At 36.4% G+C, this 20,137-nt stretch overlaps 1 protein-coding gene across 3 annotated transcripts in view; it reads right to left on the reverse strand.

Annotated features, from left to right (window-relative positions):
• Positions 1 to 20,137, reverse strand: part of LOC308190576 (macrophage mannose receptor 1-like) — a 35,361-nt gene that overhangs the window by 2,822 nt on the left and 12,402 nt on the right. For 2 of the 3 annotated variants that reach the window (XM_080582149.1, XM_080582147.1), the window contains 16 exons: positions 19,301 to 19,428; positions 17,854 to 17,941; positions 17,108 to 17,252; positions 14,496 to 14,531; positions 14,232 to 14,395; positions 13,415 to 13,497; positions 12,411 to 12,511; positions 11,933 to 12,072; positions 10,443 to 10,557; positions 8,910 to 9,091; positions 8,025 to 8,127; positions 6,293 to 6,522; positions 4,741 to 4,906; positions 3,173 to 3,319; positions 1,832 to 1,948; positions 344 to 511 (listed from right to left, as the gene is read on the reverse strand). In XM_080582149.1, the coding sequence (XP_080438275.1) occupies positions 344 to 511; positions 1,832 to 1,948; positions 3,173 to 3,319; positions 4,741 to 4,906; positions 6,293 to 6,522; positions 8,025 to 8,127; positions 8,910 to 9,091; positions 10,443 to 10,557; positions 11,933 to 12,072; positions 12,411 to 12,511; positions 13,415 to 13,497; positions 14,232 to 14,395; positions 14,496 to 14,531; positions 17,108 to 17,252; positions 17,854 to 17,941; positions 19,301 to 19,428 (2,113 nt within the window). The remainder of the gene's footprint in view (positions 1 to 343; positions 512 to 1,831; positions 1,949 to 3,172; positions 3,320 to 4,740; positions 4,907 to 6,292; positions 6,523 to 8,024; positions 8,128 to 8,909; positions 9,092 to 10,442; positions 10,558 to 11,932; positions 12,073 to 12,410; positions 12,512 to 13,414; positions 13,498 to 14,231; positions 14,396 to 14,495; positions 14,532 to 17,107; positions 17,253 to 17,853; positions 17,942 to 19,300; positions 19,429 to 20,137) is intronic. The other variant, XM_080582148.1, reaches the window with a different exon arrangement.

Raw genomic sequence — 20,137 nt, forward strand, 5'->3', positions numbered from 1 at the left:
TAATGTTAACAGGAAAATGTGTGTGCGTGTTGGAAGGGAGCAAAACCACAAAGGAGCTTAAGCATTTTCCGGAAAACATTGATAAGCTTTAGTTACTAATTGAATATTCATTACAGAATGTGAGAAAATCTGAAGTTATAAAGTAATAACACATGAACAGTACATACAGCTCTATGTATTTGTAATATTTTTGGCTGAACGTTGAAACAAGTGATAAGGAAAGTCTGTAAATAGAGCATTTTATTTGACATAAATTGTGGGTCTTTTGTAGTAAAGATATTATGTTATTACTACTGAAATAAAGCCATAACCATCAAGACCAAATATTAAACAAGTCACTTACTCTTTGGTTTCTTACAAATAAACCCTTTTTCAGAAGAGCAAGGAATGGCAATCCAGTACCCAGAGGAGGCAGACAGTTGCACGCAGTAATCAAGCTGTTCCTCTGAGGGCTCTCCTTCACCCCAGTTGACAAAGTTAAAGGCACTGTTGTCTTGCCAAAGCAGCTGCCCTGGTGGTGCAAATGTTAGTAGCAATACTAATAGTTTCACATCAAAGATCTTCACTAATATTATTTTTCCTCTTCAAAAATCCCCTCTGTGGTTATTTTCTAATGCATTTCATTTCTCTTGATTCTCATCTTAAAAAAAAATATAATTGCATTTCAGCTTTATGATTTGTGATTTGCTAATCATAACAGTTAATTTACATATCTCCATGTTTTTTTGTCTAGTGGACTAAATTTTCAAACAGAAAAGTGAATAAAGCTAGACTTTTTTTTTTTTTTGAACCTTCTGCATTCTTTTTTCAGCAGCACTCGCTGAAAATTAAGGAACTTTTATTGTAAAGCTTGAAATACACTTATTTAAAATTAAAACATGTATTTTTAGCATAGCCTCTAAAATAAAAATATTGAATTATCAATGAGTTAAACAGAATCTAAAAAAAAAAAAAAAGAAAGAAAGAAAGAAAGAAAAAAAAAAAATCCTTTCTGAGCGATTGTGGGCTGAAACTAATGTTGTTTTTTTGTAGTTACATGTTTTTTACTGGATGATTTGCCTCTTAGCCAGAAGCCTAATTTTCTCCATTCAGAGAAGTGTGATGGAGCTCCAACCAGACACCCACAGCCCTTTCAGTGGATACTGCCTGGCCAGGAGAATGTGGGGGCCGCTGGGACACATTCCCAACTGGACCACAGAGCAAGCAGGGCGGGCATTGCCTTCTCACAGACCAGGAGTGGGAGACCCTTCCCCAGGGAGGGTTGAGGACAGAGGGAATGATCAGTGGTATGCGTCAGGGACAGGTATCCTCTGTGAAGTCTTGGTTACATGGCAACCAATTAGCAGCCATGCAAAATTGTCACAGATTACAGCACTTCCCAATCAGTGGAATTTAGAAACGAGGCCCAATCATTGTCTCAATTACACATTGCATCCTACTTTCCCATAGAACAGTGTCTTTTGTGTTTTGCCTCTTGAGAGATATTCCCAACACCTGTCCACACCTTTGCTACTAGACCAGATATACAATAAAAATATCGGAATGGAGGCAGTGCCCATGCTGGCAGGAATGTGCATCCCCTTTGGTGGACCCAGGGAATAGCCAAGATCCATAACTGAAGCCAAGCTGACTTCTTTTCTACAGCCTTTCACACCTATTGGATAAACCCACACACTTCCAAGAGTTTTTAAATTAATATGCTATTAATCTATTTTTGTTTGGTTTTAACTACCTTTTACCTTGAATTAGTTCCTCAAAAGCAGCAATACATCATATTTCTGTTCATTCATGAATCCTATTTATGATTATATGTAGAAATTAAAATATTTACCATTTGCATTTCTGTATATTCCTATCCAAAAGCCGCTTGTCTTGCTTGTGTATAAGTCTGCTTGTTCTGCTAGAAAGTTTGATTCAGCCAAGTCTTCTACAGAAGCCAAGATGCCACCTATCACACATAAGAAAACAAACAGAAGATGGTTGGAGGTATGCCCTGCTGTAGAAGTCAGCCAAAGTTTCAGCCTTTGACATAGGACAAGATTAATTATAAAAACTGCTTCCTGCTGGTAGGAGTAAGCAAGGGTTTAAGCAGAGACCAGAAAGAAGCATAGGGAACAGCACAGACTGTGAGTTTGTAATAAAAAACATGAAAACACAATAAGGATGGCAATTTTGAAACATCAGCGGAAAAAAAAAAAAAAAAAGCACGTTATTTTTCAAGTGTTTGGATAATATTTTTCATATTTTTCATATTATGGATGGTTATTTATTTCTTCTTCATGGACTTGACAGGTTATTATGTAGCAGGTAAAACTGCACAGCAAGCAAATTTGTAATTCAAACTAGGATTAATTTTTCTGAAAGTGTTTGCAAATTAAAAGTGGTGGAGGAAGAGGGCTAAGAGGATCTAATGAGATGTGAAACAAAAGGACACATTTCATTTGGCCAGCATAATGTTTGCTTTTCTTTTTCACAGCCTTCTGAAGGCATAGATGAGGTACCTGGGTACCAGACAATTCAGCAGTGTCGGTGGAGGACGGACAAGGAGCAGTTCATGGTCTTGGCCAGGTCCAGACACCTCCAAGAGGAGGGAGGAAAGCATTTGCTCTCCCCTGGCTCTGCAGGCTGCCAGGGATCCCATCGCTGGTAAAGCGAGGACTCTCAGGCAGTACTTGCAATCCTCTTCAGATCACACAGCCCAAGTTAAAAATAAGTGATTGGTATTATAACATTTACTTCTGCCCTTGCATAGGAAGAGATACAGAAAAGAAGAGATGAGGCCAGAGAAGTTTACCCACTTTAAAATCTCACTAAAAGTAGAAATTCTGTGAATAAATATATATGTTTGTGAACAAATATAACAGTGTTAGAACTAAGCACAGCTGGTAAGAAAAAAAAAAAGAGAAAAAAGAATCAAAAAAAAAGAAGAAAAAAAAAAGAAAAGGAAATGGAAATCTAATCACCTTAATTTCAGTATAAGTGGAAAGCAAACAGCATCAATGGTGAAAAAGAGACATTGACTTCTTTTTATATATGCATATATACATACGTGTGTACATACATATATACACATGTGTAGATATTGCAGCAGTAGTTTTCAAGACTTTTTAAACATGATTTTCTTTTCTATGTCAAGATTGAAATTCCATCTTTGAGTAAAACTAATTATTACCTGACTGAATGCACTGAGTCACAGACTGAGCCCAGCTCATTTCATTGGCATTGAAATAATAGCAGTGGCTTCGAAAAGGAATCCAAGCTATGTGATCAGATTCAGGACATTTTCCAATATCCTGTGGGGGGTCAGAAGGAAGTATACCTAAAAGAAATGAGATATTATGGATGCTTTCATTCAATAGGTGTTGCAGTTCTTCAGATATGAAATCAAGTTTAAAAAAAAAAAAAAAAAAAAGCTTTCTTAAAACTACTTAAAATGTTCTGAATTGCTAGAATTATCGGTGACTATGGGGAGAGTGATAAGGAGAAGAACTGCTCAGTTGCAGCTGAGCAGTTCAGTATGAGCCTGAACTCTTCAGTGTTACCAGTTAAATGAAACTTGGACAGTCCAAAGAATATATGAGTGTTCAGGTTTTTTTTTGTTGTTGTTGTGTTGTTTTTTTAATTTCAGTTATTTCTTATGACTGTCAACTTCATACAAATAAGAGATACAGTAAAAAGAAGAAAAAGAAAAACTAGAAAACCCTCAAGAGTTTCAAATAGCAATTTGATTTTTAATGAGTTACCACCCAAATCATAAATTAATATGGAAATTTCCAATCTAATATTCTCCTTGAGATAATTCTTACATAAAGTTTATGAACAGTTTGACAATACATGGAATAATTGGAAGCTCATTTAATATTTGTGTAGTAGGTTCACATTTTCCCACAATCAATGACATTATGGGGTGAAACAGTGACATTATCAGTCAGTACATACATTTTAAAGTAAAATGAAAGTTGCAAATGAATGGAGATGAAGCTTAGAACATGTCCTGGAGAAGAAATTAAAGCTGAACTACACTAAAGCAGCTCAAAAGAATCTCTGAATTTCCATTAACTCTGTTACTAGAGCTAACAGCAGTTGATCTAGGACAAATGAAGGACAAAAAGTTCCCATCCTAGAGTTTGCCTGTAGTCTTTTAATTTGTAGCATTCCTCTGTGAAGTCCATAGAAACACTATGAATTGAGAACTTTTGTTTCAGCCCATAACAGACTTTATTTTTCTAATACTGTCATACATGAACAGCACTCACCAGACTTCCTATTTCATTAATAACCAAACATAACTATTCCTCCTTTCCCCAGTTTTTAGAATACAATAACAGTGAAGCTGTTATTGAACACTGCTTACATGGAAGGAACAAAATTTATTTTATATTTCATGGGCTTTATTGACTCTAATCCTTCCCACAAAATCTCTGTCAGCAAAAAGTTTCACGTTTTATACTCTAAAGTAGTAAAAAGTTTAGTATTCTCACAATCTCTGTTTTCTGTCTGCCTGCAACATTGAAATCCTACTGCAGTTATCACCCAAGTCCAATAAAATGGCGCGATCTCTGCCTGTGAATAACAACTTCTTAAAAATAAAACACTCTTCATGCAAAACAAAGGTATTGACACTGCACACACAGGGTCGTTATTCTGTAATATTTACTTAAAGATATGTACTTTAGTTGAAATAGATCCAGCAAGATTTCTTCCTTAAAACCAAAAGTCATCATCCCTCAATCATCTTACCCTCAGATATTTTGCAGACAGGAAAATGTTTTTCATTACAAGGTGCTGTTCTCCAGGTCCCATGGACATCTAGGTAGACACAGGCTATTTTCTCTTTTGGTTCTCTGTAGTGCCAATTAGAAAAATCAATTTTACTTTTATCGGTCCATCTGTAATATCCATAACCCTAAAATTGAAACAGACTTTTTAATATATTTTTCTACACTGTAAACTCAGATAAGCTGATTTGTAAAATGCACATTCTTGCAGTGATATTAGAAGCTCAGTTTGTATTTCTGTGCTAGCCCTGTTAGAATATTAATCAAATCCTAATCTGATTAATATGTAAAAGCAATGTAACAGTACAACAGCAGAACACCACCCATGGAGGTGTTTTGAAAGCTAAATGGGGCTTCCCAGGTACTTCTGGTGCTCAGTCCCTTGCTGGGCAATGTTGAGAGGTAGAATCACTGTTGCAGAAGAGTCAGGTCACCACAAAGAGCAACATGAGCACCAGGAACACAAAACCTGTAGAGAGCTCAGGGGAACTGGAGCTCTGAAGCTGGCGGTCAAACAAGGACTCTAAGCTCAAGTACAGTTTGCAGGAGAAACATCCAGGAGTAAACCACAGCTGTTCCTATGAGAATCTCAGAAAAGTGGAAGTTTCTTAGGAGCAAAAGAAAAACACAGGAACAGAAGCCTTAAGTGTCAAAAGGACAAGTACACAAGCTCCTACTGAGCTCGGCATAATCAGAGAAAGATCACTGCCCAAGGAACGGGAAGAAGCTCAGAGCCTCACTCTGCACCAGCAGGGCCAGCTCATTTATAGAATTCTGGTGAGATGATGTCTGGTGATCTAAACTTGATCACAATGGAATTTTGACTGCTTTATAAACCACATTTCTACAACTGTTATGTCAGCCAACTTTGATATTAAGTGTACTTAAACACTATTTGTTTTGGATAGACATCTCCTGTGGAGTTCTGCAAGTGGGAGGATCTATGTCAAGCATTTATTGCAAGGCCTCCATAGGGATGCTGTGTTTCAAAGATATTTTGCTATGTTATATATCAGCGCGGAAACAAAATTAGTTAAAAAAAAAAAAAACACTAGTAAAGAAAATCATTACTGATGGAAGAACTAATTTTTAATATCAATGTAATTTACTTAGCTCAAAGATGCAATAAAAACATGATAGTACATAATGTAAGTACATTGGACAATTATATATTCATCGGAGAAGCTGAGACTCATTTTGGCACTCAGTCACAGAGCTGACAAGGCTAGTGCTCACTCAAATGTTGTGGTGAGCCTGGATCACAGGCTGGTCATCTAAAAGTTAACCAGGTAGTTTCACATAAGTGTCTAAGATTCCCAGAGTTAGCAAAGTTACCAGTGCTGTCCGAGGTTCCCATCCTTCTCCATTGCCTGGGATGGTGTTTCATGATTTTAAGATGGATAAAGTTAAATGGACCCCCAATCCTAGGTCCCTATTCATGCTACAAATCTCCCTTCTGGTAGTAATCCAGCCATAGCATTTAACCACACCACCCTTCAGTTTATTAAACTTACCACATTGCTTTTGAGCCCAATCCATAAGGGCCCTCCATATGGCACTGCCTGCAGCAGCAGGAATATATTACTGTAATAATCTAAAATGCTGGCAAGATCTGAAGATTTCTCTTTGCACGCTTTTCTTGCTTCTTCCCAATTCATTTTAGAAGGAATGATCAAATAGCTGCTGTTACTATAATGGACGAAATCAAAATCCGGAGCAGTTGTGGAATGAAAGAGTTCCGGCTCTGCAGGAAAGAGATATAGATTTGAGAGGAAGAGGAGAAAACTTTTAAGTAATGGTTTAATATTGTGTGGCAGCATAAACATGAAGTAAAATATTTTGTATTTAAAATGCAGGAGACACTTTAAAGATAACTGAGAATTGTTTGTAACTATAATGTATATAGTGCATTCAGAAATTAGGGAGAAGCAGAGGAAGTGTTGTGCATATTTGTAGACATACACTCTCACCAGATAAAATTATGTGAATACTCATCACACAGGAATTCTCCTCCTATCTCTAGGTTCCCTTCCTGCAGTGCAGGTAAAAACATGGTGCAGAATCTCCATTCCATTTGAGTTTCACAATAGGATTAATTTTGTGATCAAATCAACAGGAACAAATTTCATTCTAAGTCTAAGAAGACTCTACTTCTTCTTTTCAATGAAGAATAAAATGTAAAAAGAAATTATAATTCTGCCTTAAATGTGGAAGTAGAAGACAAAGACCTAGAACTGATGATGGGTACAGAAAAAGACATACATGTTTATGTTGTGTTGAGAATGCCCTGGAAAGTGTTTTTGCTAGTGATGCCTTTGTGTAGCTTCCTGCACTTGCATGGGACAGAGCCTGAAGCATGTGGCCCAGATGTGCCTTCTTCCTGTATTTTCAGTTGCAGAACATGACTTGCTACCCAGCAGTTCCCATTTCTCTTCCTGCAGGCTCTGCAGTGTAGCTATGTTCCGGATGTGTCTCCCACCCTGAGGATATGTGAAGACAACTGGAACTTTTGCCCTTCTGATCCTTAGTCTTGTGATACAAAAGCATTGCTAGGGAAGGGAGTGATGCAATAACCAGTTTAACTGACCTTAACACGCACGCACGCACGCACGCACGCACACAATCTCCTCCCAAGGGAATATGTGTGAGGGATGGTTTTTGGTGAGAGAGAAGGGCTGATGTCTGGAGGTGGGGGCAGCCTTTGCTGTATTGTAAAGCTAGCTGAGATACCTACGGTGGGTGTTACTGATGGACTTTTCTCCATGCTTTCTATTTACATTTGCAAAATCACCTTATTCAGACACATATATCTGGGCCTGTTGACTATCTCACAGATGGCTAAACTCCTTTTTATGTCAGCAGATAGAAACAGGATTTTGAAGGCATAGGTCTTCTAACCTGTGTTAGATGAATCTCAGCCTTCAGGATGAGATGAATCCTGCCTCCAGAGTGTCTACTTGTCATGTTTGGGCACCAGATCTAAATGCAGATCTCTGACGTGTAGGTGTATTCAGACTCTGTGAATGCTGGTAGGTATGTTGGTAGGGGAGCGGCCATAAAGCACAAACATTTCTGTAATCCTTATCCTAGAGAAGGTTTCATATCTGGAATTCTTGAGTTGGGAAAGGAGCCCTGCTTCCTTCACCCCAATTGCTACAGACACAGACAGGCAGTTGTAACTGAGGACTTGTATGCTCACATTGTTCAGTAAGTCTTCCAAAAAAGAAGGTGAAAAATAAAACTTACTGCTGTCCATCTGGCAAACATAACTTTTTTTATGCTGACAGTCAGTGTTTTCCCAGCGCCTTGCTTCATTTACAGATCTTCTTGTCATGGCAATACAGTCAGTCTAGGGAAAAATTGAAAAAGGAAGTTATAGCAGATAAAGTACAAAATGTCTGGCAAATTAACAGAGGAAGTTCTGAGGAGGCAAAGTTAATAGCTTTCTTCTCTGATTTTTTTTTTTTTGGCTTTTGTTTTACTCTATCATTTATTGGAAAAGAAATGTATCATGGTTTACATCTTAAGCCAATGTATTTTCCCTGGCAGATTGCTCTAAGAACTTTTGTCACATTATTAAAATTTCTTGAAGTGCACCAAAGCTATTTTTGCTATATAGTTTATGGTAATCCATACTTAACTTGTTGAGCTTAATTTGGATTCATGCTGTCAAGAAGAAGTAATAAAATGAAATAAGAAACCCAGCGCATTTAGTAGAATTTGTATTTTCAGTTAACATATTATAGATATTGATATATTAATATAATGTATTTCATATTAAGTTAATATATTTTATATTAATAGAATGTTTTCATTTAAATCTCCTAAATCTAATAATTCTAAATAATTCTAACAGTAATTATAGTACAGTATCCTTTTTCTGCAGTTCTAAACTTCTGCAAAGGAATGAAAATAAGTTCATGTTCTTAACAGGCCAATTAATCACTGGGTACATCTTTAAAGACTTGATCTCTGAAATATTATTCAGTTTTTTTCCACTGACACACTTTCCACAAGACATTAAAGTATAGAGGTCCTAGCTGAGAGAGAATTCAGAATTCAGGTCAGTTACACTAAGTTAGAGGATATTATCTAAGTTATGCACTTACTGATTTTTTCGTTTCTGTTTACCTGTATTGTAGTATACCTCCTGTTAACTTCAATGTATTCATCCCTAAAAGGGAATTGTCTTGCCCAATGTGAATAGTCAAAAGAGCTTCCATCTGTCCACAGATAACTACCCTCATTATTAATATCATTTAATCCAATCCAAGTTTCACTGGAGACATCCTTTAGATTGAAGGTGAGGAAGGCTAAAACAAAATATATTTTAAAATGGGTAGTTTAACAGAAGCATCTTCATTCTATTAAAAATACAAAAGGGATAGTTTTTAAGGTAAAAATGCTACTCACAGTGTTCTTGGAAATATTATAGAAATTAAGGTTGGAAGGGACTTCAAAGGATTAATCAACCTTCCTAAAGGTAGCATAAATTGTTCATACGTCATTTCTGATGGATGTTTGTTTACTGTCAAAACTCAATTTCTGGGGGCATTTCAAGCCATTGCTGTTTATCCTATCTTCCAAAACCATAGTGAACAGATCATTCTGCTCTTTCTGCCCTATTGTTTTGCCAAGAGATGAGAAGTGCCATAATAGCTCACTCCAGTCTGCTCTCTGGATCAAGCAATTCTGGGTCTTCCTTCACAGAAGCTATTTATATGTGGAGTCTGTTTTGACTACATCATTAGATGGGCCAAAAACTCATTTAGTGGCCGCAAAGAATGAGTTTTATAGGAAAGGAAAGGTGCTGGGGAAGGTCAGAGGGTTTCAGGAGAGGGACAGGTGAGGAGGAAACAAAGAAGACACTAAGATTTTAAATCGATGTCAATAGTAGGTTTCTCCTACTGTTGCCCCCTTCTGCCTCTATACCCTAACAATAATGGCTTGTGTTCAGCTTGCAGCTCAGCTCCAGATCTTTTTCTGGTTACTCACATCTATTTTTGATGGAAATTATTATTGCTGTGTTGGTGTAGAAGTTTGCACTTAACCCTATTCAATTACACCTTTTTTTCCCCCTAAAAAAAAAATAAAAATCCCAGATTTTTCAAGAACATTTCAAATTCTAACCATGACCTCCATCATGTCACTATGCCACCTGCAAATGTGACATACAGGTTGCTGGTTGAAGTGATTACAGCAGCCAAGGCAGAGCTTTTTGAAATATCATTCTCTGTATCCTTATCCTGATGAACTACTCATAACTATTGCATGGTTTGCTGTAGATACCCCTGAGCTTGAGAAAACATCGAAGATAAGAAAGATGGGGGGAGGGGGCAGGGGTTATCTTGCAATGGAATCACATGAGCATTCATCTTTATCATCACTATGTGATTTATTTTACAATTATTTCCCCAGGACCAGCATTGCTACGAGGTTCTGTGCACCGTCATCAGTATATACAGGACCTAAATGTTGTGATCCAGTGCAAAATAAGTAGTTGAGATATGTCACTTCAGAGTGCTCATATATCTAAGTTGTTAACCTCTAGAAGGACTATATTTGGTCACCGCAGCCACTGTTACAATCTTAGCTAATAATTATGATGTTTTTAGTGACATTTATTGGCATCATACCTAGCACCAAAAGGTTGGGATTTCATACCTTGCACTTGATCATTATGAATAGAGGCCAAATTTCCCCCTAATTCTATACAAGCGCTTCTTGCAGAGTGCCAAGTCAGTCTCTCTTCTTCTCTGGATCCAAATATTTTATAACACTGTAGGGAGAATAAAGGATTAGGCAAAATTTCAGGTGTCAAAGCGAATTAAATTTGATTTGATTAATTCAGTTCCAGTCCCTGCATGCAAAGAGCAGCAATTTGTGGAGTTGCTGAAATACCAATCCATTCAGCCAGCAAGAAGTTGACAGAGCTAATCACAGCATTGTACATGCAGAGCTCACAACCTCCCAAAGCTACTGAAACATTTAGCAGATAATCAAGGCAGAGATTTTGGGTCACATTGCTGAAAAGTAAAGTTTTTGAAGGACAAACTGTTTCTGGATTAAGACTGTTACTTGGGACAGATAACTCTAAGATCGAGTTCTCAGATCGAGCCACAGACATTACTAAACCCTGTGCTTAAGTCAGCATTCAACATGAATGAAGCAGCATTGAGAACTGCTGTTTTGTACAGTATATTAGTATCACATAGTGGTTTTTTTATTAATACTGGTGTAAAAATTGTTTCCATAGTTGTGTATGTTCTGAGGGACATATTTTTAACTGACGTATGCTGCTTCTACATTTTTCTTTTCCTCCTTTGAAAGGAAAAAAAAATCCTTTTCCTATTGATTGCATTGTGGGAGTGATTTTTAGTTTTGTTTTATTGTCTGTTTTGTTTTTCTAGTGTCTATGTGTCCAGGTGTACTTATGCCTGACTTATTGAAAAACAGTGTTTGCTTGTATATTACTTTTAATTTAACATTTATTGCTGCTTGTGTTACTCAACTTAAGATGAAATGCTGTGGTAACTGATTATGTATGACAAGTCTGTTCATATATTCAGCTTGTTCATATTTTCAACCCAGATAAAGGGGGTTACAATTATACATTGGGATAATGGAACAGTAATTCTGTACAGTACATCTAAAATAAACAGGAAAAAAATATAGAAACTGTGAAAGTTTATGAGTTGCCCAGGGAGGTGGTGGAGTCACCATTCCTGGGGGTGTTCAAGGAAAGGTTGGACGTGACGCTTAGGGACACAGTTTAGTAGGTGACATTGGTGGTAAGGGGATGGTTGGACCAGATGATCTTGGAGATGTTTTCCAACCTTAATAATTCTGTGAAGGTAAAAACATAGACACCTAAATATTTCATAGAATAGAAATGAGCAACTCCCACAATCCATTCCAGGAACAGATGCGTTTCATAGACCTTCAAGATCATCTGGTCCAAATTATAACAAAACATTCAAGTTCACTTTTTTGAGATTTACATACAGACTTAAAAACATGAAAATTCACTTTTAGAATACCACTTAAAAGAATGGTATATAAAATAAGAGCATTTATATAGTGAGATAAAAGGGATAATTATTTTCTCTACTTACAGCAAATCTGCTAAGAGCTACTGAGATTTGTTACTTCACCTTATTATGAAACAAAAGCCAAGTTTCAGGACATCCTCCCAAAGGTGGAAGTACAGTAGGAGCAAGTCCTGAGTAAGCTGAATTGTGCCTTTCACAAATGAAGGCATTTTTCAAAGCACAGTTTATATCCTTCCAAAAGCCTGTAAATAAACAAAATACAGAGAAACACTCTCAGAAATTCTTGTACCACCATTACAGAGGATAACTCAGACAATATTCATAAAGCACAAATGAAACCTTCCAGAAGCAGGTGAAACAGTTGCCATTAGCCCAAATACAATCCTTCCTCTACAGTGTGTTTGTCTTCTAATAGTGAAGGCATGCTTTTAACCTCAATGTAATTGTTATGAAAAACTGTCCCTGCTGTTCAGCTACGTGGGGAGCCTCAGATTTAAATAAGTGGCAAACATATTAGCTTTTGATACCATTATCTCCTCAAGATGTTCAACCAAGTGTTTCATGTTGCTATTTTACTCACCAAAATCTTTTGACATTATCACACAATTTTCATCATTATTTGCAAAATTGGGTTCATTTGGAGCCCAGGCAACGTAGTTCACTGGGGTCTTATCCAGCCAGCTGAAAGAAAAAAGGGCAGAGTGGTTGCAGGACAGATATCTCCAGCAGCCATTTACAGATATGAGGTCTCTTTAGCAAATGGGCTAAACAAGGTATCAATAGTGACTAGAGGACAAAGGCTCTAAAACTGAAAGGACTGTTCCACAGCAAATGCTACTGCCTCTCACCTATTTAGTATTATCACATTCAAGTCCCATCAGTGTCCCGTTTTGTCAAAGGCTAGATAAACAATGTCATACTCAACAGCTTCTTACAGTCTGGATGAGACTGTAACACCAGAGCTTGAATTTCTCTTTCATCCCAGAAAGGTGTCCTCCAGAAAGAAATCTATTTGTAGAAGGCTAAAACAGGTTCTCTGCCAGTAATTTCAGAAAGCTTTTGGGTGAGATTTTGCTCATGCTTCAGGCTCACATAATTTGGGATTTATTTATGAATAAGTGGAATTCATATGGTTAAATGCTTATGTCTAAACCTCTGGAGCTTTCTACATAGCCATTAGAGATCTAAATCAGAGTTAACCTCATTTTAAGGTTGATGTCTAAAGTGAACCAGCTGAACAGCATCCTAAACTTAGCTGCTTATCCTCACTACCTATGAAGGGTTGCTTGGGTCTTTAATTCAGATCTCTCAGTGTAAGACATCAAATGAAATGAATCTTACCCATGAAATACTATTGGTTTTGTTCACCCAGATTTAAAAACTAAATAAATAAATAAAATTCTTTGCTTAAATGTAGGAAAGCTTAGTACTTCTGATCTCAAACTTCTGAAATCTATCTAGAGGACAAATGCATAAGAATTATTAACTTGTAAGATGAAAGCTCACACAAATACCTCCGCAGAGTGACATGAAATTGCCATCATTGTTGTCCATTACTAGCTTTAGTGTTCTTCTTTTACTCACCTGAACTTACGATCAAAGCTGACAACTAAGCCAATGAAAAATGATTCCACTGCGCGAAATATTCCACTCTTTTTTGTGTTAATCTAAAACAAAAGTGATTTAATCACTAAACAGTTCCACAGTTGTGCTTTCCTTGTTTCTTTGTTTGCTTGCTTGTTTTTTACATGATTTGAGCCTCAGGCAATAATGTTGTAGGTTCAGACCTGAACTGCAAGAAGGCTACAGAGAAACAGATCCTGGAGGAAGGAACCCAATGGACAAGAAAATAATAGTTACTGCGCTGTAGGCTACATGTCTTAGAAGAGATAAGCAACCTGGCCCTGAGCTACCCTTTGCTACTCCTTTAATATTCACATGTATTTTTTCTCTACTTACTAAAAGTTAGTTCTTGACAGGTCCTGAAAAAATATACCATTATGTAAATAAGTAATGTAGGACAGTAGCTCAGAATTTTAGCCTAAACAACTAGACCATTCTCTTTATTTTTTAAGCTGCTCTTCGGTCAAAAGTCAGCATTGGTGGCAGCTGACCTTGTCCCTACAGGCAGGCTGCAGTATAGTCACACTGCCTATGAATTGCCTGAGCCTGTGGGGTGCAAATTACTGTTTTGTATTGGATGCTGAGAGGAAAAAAAAATCCAAGGGACAAATCCATGACCTATGCAATCTTATCAAACTGTTTACTTGTAAAACAGAGTGAAATTCATCATGGGTTCAGAAGTGCCCACATTCATTATGCTGAACTAATAATTAGGACATAAATATAAATAAATAATTAATAGATGATATATGAAATAATTAATAGACTCAGTGCTTACATATTTCCATATAAATTGTCTTTTGCTTTCATTCTCAATGACAATAAGATCAGCAAAGTTCTTCTGGCAAATTCTCCGTGCTTGTTCCATAGGGACATGTTCTTTGCTGAAATAATACTGTTTATCCTCATGTATAATCCATCCATCATCAGTGGCTTGATATTCTGGAAGATAAAGAAGCATATACATTACATTCTCATCTGGTCTGTAAAAAGTCTAAAAGCTATACCATAAGCCTTCCTTTGAAAGAGGAAAAAATCCTACCAAGCTTGTAGTTTGGTTCAGGTTTTAGCGGTGTACCTGTAAAATAAAATGTCATAATGAGAAATAGTCTAATAATAATAATAATAATAATAATAATAATAATAATAATAATAATAATAAATGATTATTTTATTAACAGAGAAAGAAAATAGAAATATGAGTTATCTAATAAACTTTTCAAGATTTTAGGGCATATACCACCATATCAAATTAAATGATAATTTAGAAACATTTAGCTAGTGAAAAATACATATGTTTAATGCGTACATAGGTATCTCCAAAAGCACTATATTAAATGTCAGGATATGCAGCAAACCCTTTGTAGATGAAACTTACGTCCATTTGAAAATGTATTTTATATTTTAAGCCTAGCATGCTATTGATATTTTTTTACAATCACAGAACAAGTACCAGACACCATAATCCATCTATTCAACTCTCAGGCTTACCTTTTGAATAGTAAACTACTCAAAAGTTCTGAAAGCATAATTTTCTTAACACCACACATCATTTCCAGTATCTAGATACATTCCTACTATCCTGATGGCTTCCCTTTTGCTTGGCAAGTTTGTTTTTAAGAGAGTCCTGGACAGAGCCAGGCAATGTATGGAGGGCCAGTAGATAGATATCAAACTCCACTTCCTGATTACAGTACAGACCAGGAGGCAGCAATGTAGCTGATGCTATACCCAGGGCTAGCTATAGCTCCTCAAAGGTAGCTCTGCTAGGATGCCTGTTTTTTTGTTTTTCTTCACAAACACCAGTAATTCTATTAGCTTTCTACTCATTCAGTTATTAGCCTTCCTCTTTTCTTTTGAGCTTTGATATAGAGGAACACATTATTAAAGAAAGAAAAAGAACAGTTTACATGAGAGAGAAGCAAAAAAATAATAATAATAAAAAAAATCGGTTGGAAATTTCTAAATATTTTCTCCTTAAGCAGATAGTGAAGAATAGTACTAGGATTATTCAAATATATTCGTAGTGAATTTATATTGTTCACCTAGTTTGGATTTTATTTTTTAATCCTAATTAACTCTAACTGTCCTTGCTTTTCAAAAAGGAAAAAAAAAATCTTAGTTGAATATGTACCCTTGTTCTCATCTCAACAAAAAATTTATATGTCTTCGTGAATGTCATACCAACTAAGAGACTTTAATAGAATGGTCATAAATTATTGATTTTTTTTGTTGTTGTTCTTTGTTTTTAACTCCTTGAGAAGTTGAATGCAGGTGGAAAATACTGGAAAGCATGAGGTTTCCAGGTGAACAGCATTGCTAAAGGTGAGCTGTTGCTGATGGTGCAGACAACAGTTGTGTAGGCAGCACCCACCAACATGAGTGACTGGTGACTGCCCCTGTTGGACCCAGCTCCAGTTGTGCTGACTTTTGCCTGCTGCCATTTGCAATGCTGTGGAAGTGACCAACAGTGAACAATTTATGAAAAGTATGCTCAGCGCAACTCCTCCTTTCAGGAGCAGTATGGTAAGACATTTAGTGAACAACGTTATGCATGGATCTCAAGGCACACCAGGTCAAACAATGGGATTAAGTGCTGAAAAATGAGAGAATTAGCAGCTGAGCTTCTCCCCTCTCATGGGGATTATCATCTAATCTATACTCACAATAACAAGGTCTAATTTATGTATTTATTTGTTTATTTTTAACTTCTGAAAGATCACCTAGGGTCAGGATAAACTGGTCAGAGTCTTTCTGTCACACTTTCTGAACTCCCCCTGAGTAATCCCATCAAGAGCAGAAAGCCACATCTGTACGAAGCAGCATGCTCAGCATGCCAGAAAGGGCTGCACAGAATGTGGTGCTCCAGGCTGGTGCACAGAAGTCAGGCGTTTGGTGGTGTATTTGCAAGACTAATCTACCCACAAGGGAACAGTAATTCTTCCTGTTTGCATAAGTAATTTTTCAATTACTCAATAAGCAATTTTTCACTGTTTAAGGATAGCTGTTTGTTGGCAGAAGTATATGAGGTATACCCAGTTCTCTTTGTGCAGCTCCTTCTCCCTTACCCACACTATCATGCCTCCTACTCATTCCCTGTGTGAAGCCAGCTTTCTTTTAATTTCAGGGAGCTTTTAAGGTAGTTCTAGGAGTCCCTCAAGGCTACGCTACCTTCTGGTTTTGATCAGCTTTTCAGAGTTGCTTGTTCCTATAGCAACATCTCCCTCTGTTTGGCTCCCATTGTTAGTTTCACAACGGGAACCAAAGCTTTTTTTATCTTTTGTACAGGGAACTCTTAGTCCCTTCCATCTTTAGGTCTCCTGGGTAAACCCAGAGCAGATAGAAATACAGGGAGGAGATAAAAGCAGAGAAATCCTTGCTAAAGAGATAAGTATCTTTGTCTTGCAAATTTATTCAACTTGCGGCAGGAAGAGATAAAGCCAGAGATAAAGTAAGAGGGATATCTTTAACTTCATGCATCTGAGTACAATTGAAATAGCACAGTTCATTCCTCTCCTTTTGTGTTGCATTCATTACTCTAACTTTCAAATGAAAAATTCCAAATATATTTCTTCCTTTCAATTGGTTGAAATCCATACAATTTGCTTTTGAACTTGTGCTTATCATTCCAATTAAATGGTGAATTAATCATACCTTTTTTTGTTTCACAAATCCAATTAAGTAAGTGTTCACAGTACAAGTCATTCCAGCGCATTTGGGGTGATCTATTAAACATAACACAATGTTCGATTTCTTCATGGTTGTTGGGTTCATCTTTATCCCAGTTCTCATAAATTACCTGCGTGGGAAATACATCTCAATTACCATGTGTTTTGAACTGAGTGGAAGTGACTGTGTTTGTCATCATCACACAATTTCAGGGTCTCATCATTCCAAGCACCTCATTTATGGGATTGAAAGGAGTTCAGAGAGTTCTGAGAGGGCTGTGGAAGTCATGCCAATCAGCTCACTTTACCCCTTGCTCCCCAGAGAAGGTGAAAAAATTTCACTTTATAGAAAAGCATGTTTCTGTTGGAGGAAAAATAGATAGATGGAGAGAGTCATGTTTATCTGGCTTTGTAAGAGATGGCAAGCTGACTTCTCTGTACTGTCTGTCACACAGCACTTCCTAGTCTGGGGTGCAGCAAAGATCTAGGAGCTTGTGCTGTGGAAGATGGGGTATAACATGGCACCGGGAATGACAATACAGAGCTTCGTACTTCCATTAGAGTGCTAAGATAGTGCCATCACTTAGCACTGCAGCTGTTCAGCTGATGTGTTCAGTGCTGCCCTGCACCTGCCAAAAGTTTAAAGAGATTGGAAGAAAAGCATAAAAACATGAAAATCTATATATTCTAAAAGTCAGAAACGCAATTAACCTTCAGCAAATAAGTACTCACAGGAGAGCCATCAATCCAGGCAAATCCTTCATCAGGATTTAAGAGAAACAAACCCATCCAGAACCCCTGCATGTGCACTCCTTTATCCCTAAAGAAATTATACAATAATAATGCATGAGTGTAGAAAAAAGAGCTATGGTGTAAGTGCTAAAAAACATGAAAACATGCAGTTTTCTGTCATATCTCAATTGGGAGCTGCTCCTTCACTGCTCGCCCGTAGCCAGGCTCACTGCCTGCACCCTTTCCAAGTGCACTTTGTTGAGACAAGGCATGTTGCACTTGAATTTAATTTGACGGGCAAGTGGAGTGGCATCCCATCCTCGAGTCAGGAGCATAGAACTTGCTTGTAGCAGGAGTTCATAGGAAAGGTTTTAGTAAAAGTAAAGCATGAATAGAGAGATGTAATATGATTTAATGAATGAAAATTTAAAAAAATATATTTTTCAACTTCTCTGATTTCCTTCTTGACGCTTCCTTTGAAGTTTATTTAAAAGTTTCTGCTTTTTATCTCCCCATATCTATGAATCATATACAATAGGTTCCTATCTCACTCACTATATAGCAGGAAACTTTCCCTTCCCAAAATTTTAATAGGCTAAATAAAAGAGCTTTAGCAGACGAAGAAAAATATGTTCATTTCTTCACAATATTAAAAAATAATAAAATGAAAATGGATGAGATCATGAAGACTTTTCTATACAATAGTTTTAAATGTTTTTGAAAAATTTTAGAAATTACACCTGAATTCACCACTATGTGAAACACAGTTTTTTGTTTAAATATCTATATATTATTTATCATTGAGATGTCTTAATATTAAATATGAAATGCCATCAAAAAGTAGTGGTCTGATTTTGGGGGAAAATGCTATAATTTCTATATTGTGTGTAATGTGGCATTTACAGCATTTATATAAAAGAATGAAAATGAATTCTTGTTTGTTTGGTTTAAGTCTTCAGTTTATAGTCTGAAAATTTCCACATTAATTTCTTGCATTTCAGTTTATGTTACATATTAGCTCAAGGTTTGTTTTTTGTTTTGTTTAGTTGTTTTTTTTTTTTTTGCTGTTTTTTGAATGTGTGTCTTAAAATACGAATCATAGCCATTTAAAAAAAAAAAAAAAAGGCACAATTAGAGCCAAACAATTTAATGCCTCCCTTTTGGAAGAGGGCTAACGTACACAGTTGAGCAAATTTGGAGAAAACCCTTGATGAAAAACTTATGAAAATTTCAGAAATATCAAAAACATTTTGAAATATTCAAGTTGAGATATACATATTTTTTGAAAATATAATTCAGTGTGATATTCCAAAATTATATATTTCCATTTTCTTTTAAAAATTGCTTGTTTTTATTTGCTCACTTGCCTAGTTCCCAATACATTTTGATAGAATTCTTATTTAGTATAGCATTAACATGAAAAATGAAACATTGTGCACGTACTCACAATGCTAACCGCCATATTAAAATTTGATCTTCTCTTGAATTGATTGTGACCAGATTTCCTCCTATTTCTCTACAGAATTCTTCAGCTTCAAACCAAGACTTCTTTAGGTTTCCCTCCCTCACAAAAAACTGTTGAGAAAAAATGTGATAATAAATTACTAAATATAATATATAATTGACTATGTAATTAAGATCAGTATCACTTCAGCATCACTTTATTCTTGAGTAAGGCAACGTAACATCTCTCAAGATCTGTAATATTAAACGTTAGTAATGTAGACTGTATTTTTTTCTTACCTTCCTCTATTTTGAAATAATAAGGGAAGAGTAGTATAGGAGACTAGGGAGAACAAAGGTTGTCACAATAATTTATCACTTAATTGGAACTTTGACCACTGAAAGGCTCAAAGAAAAATAGAAGAGTCCTGTCTTAGCATTGTGCAGTAGAAAGCAGGAAATTATCAAGAAAAGGAAGGTGGTGGGTAGTTCAATATGTTAGAATAGAAAAGATAGATGAGCAGAAAGAGCTATAATACAAGGTGCTCTTACAGGGTAAGGAAGAGATTTTTCTATTGTGCAAGCATACATATAGCTCTGCTTCCTGATGTGAAGTACACACATTCACGAAGTAAGGAATTGGATGCTTGACATTTTTGAGAAAGGATAAGCAGCAATTTGGTAAATGGCAAAATCAATAATGTAACAGTAATTAACTGGGTGTGACATAAAAGTCGAGACCCATTTAAATACAGAGCTAAAATCATCTCTGTCCTTCGAACAGGCAGAAAGTCTCAAGAGAGAAAGTGAGAGGAAACTTATGTAAAGATCTGGAAGAGCA

This window comes from Anser brachyrhynchus (genome assembly GCF_964034855.1).
Source record: "Anser brachyrhynchus genome assembly, chromosome: 2".
Classification (NCBI taxonomy): Eukaryota; Metazoa; Chordata; class Aves; order Anseriformes; family Anatidae; genus Anser; species Anser brachyrhynchus.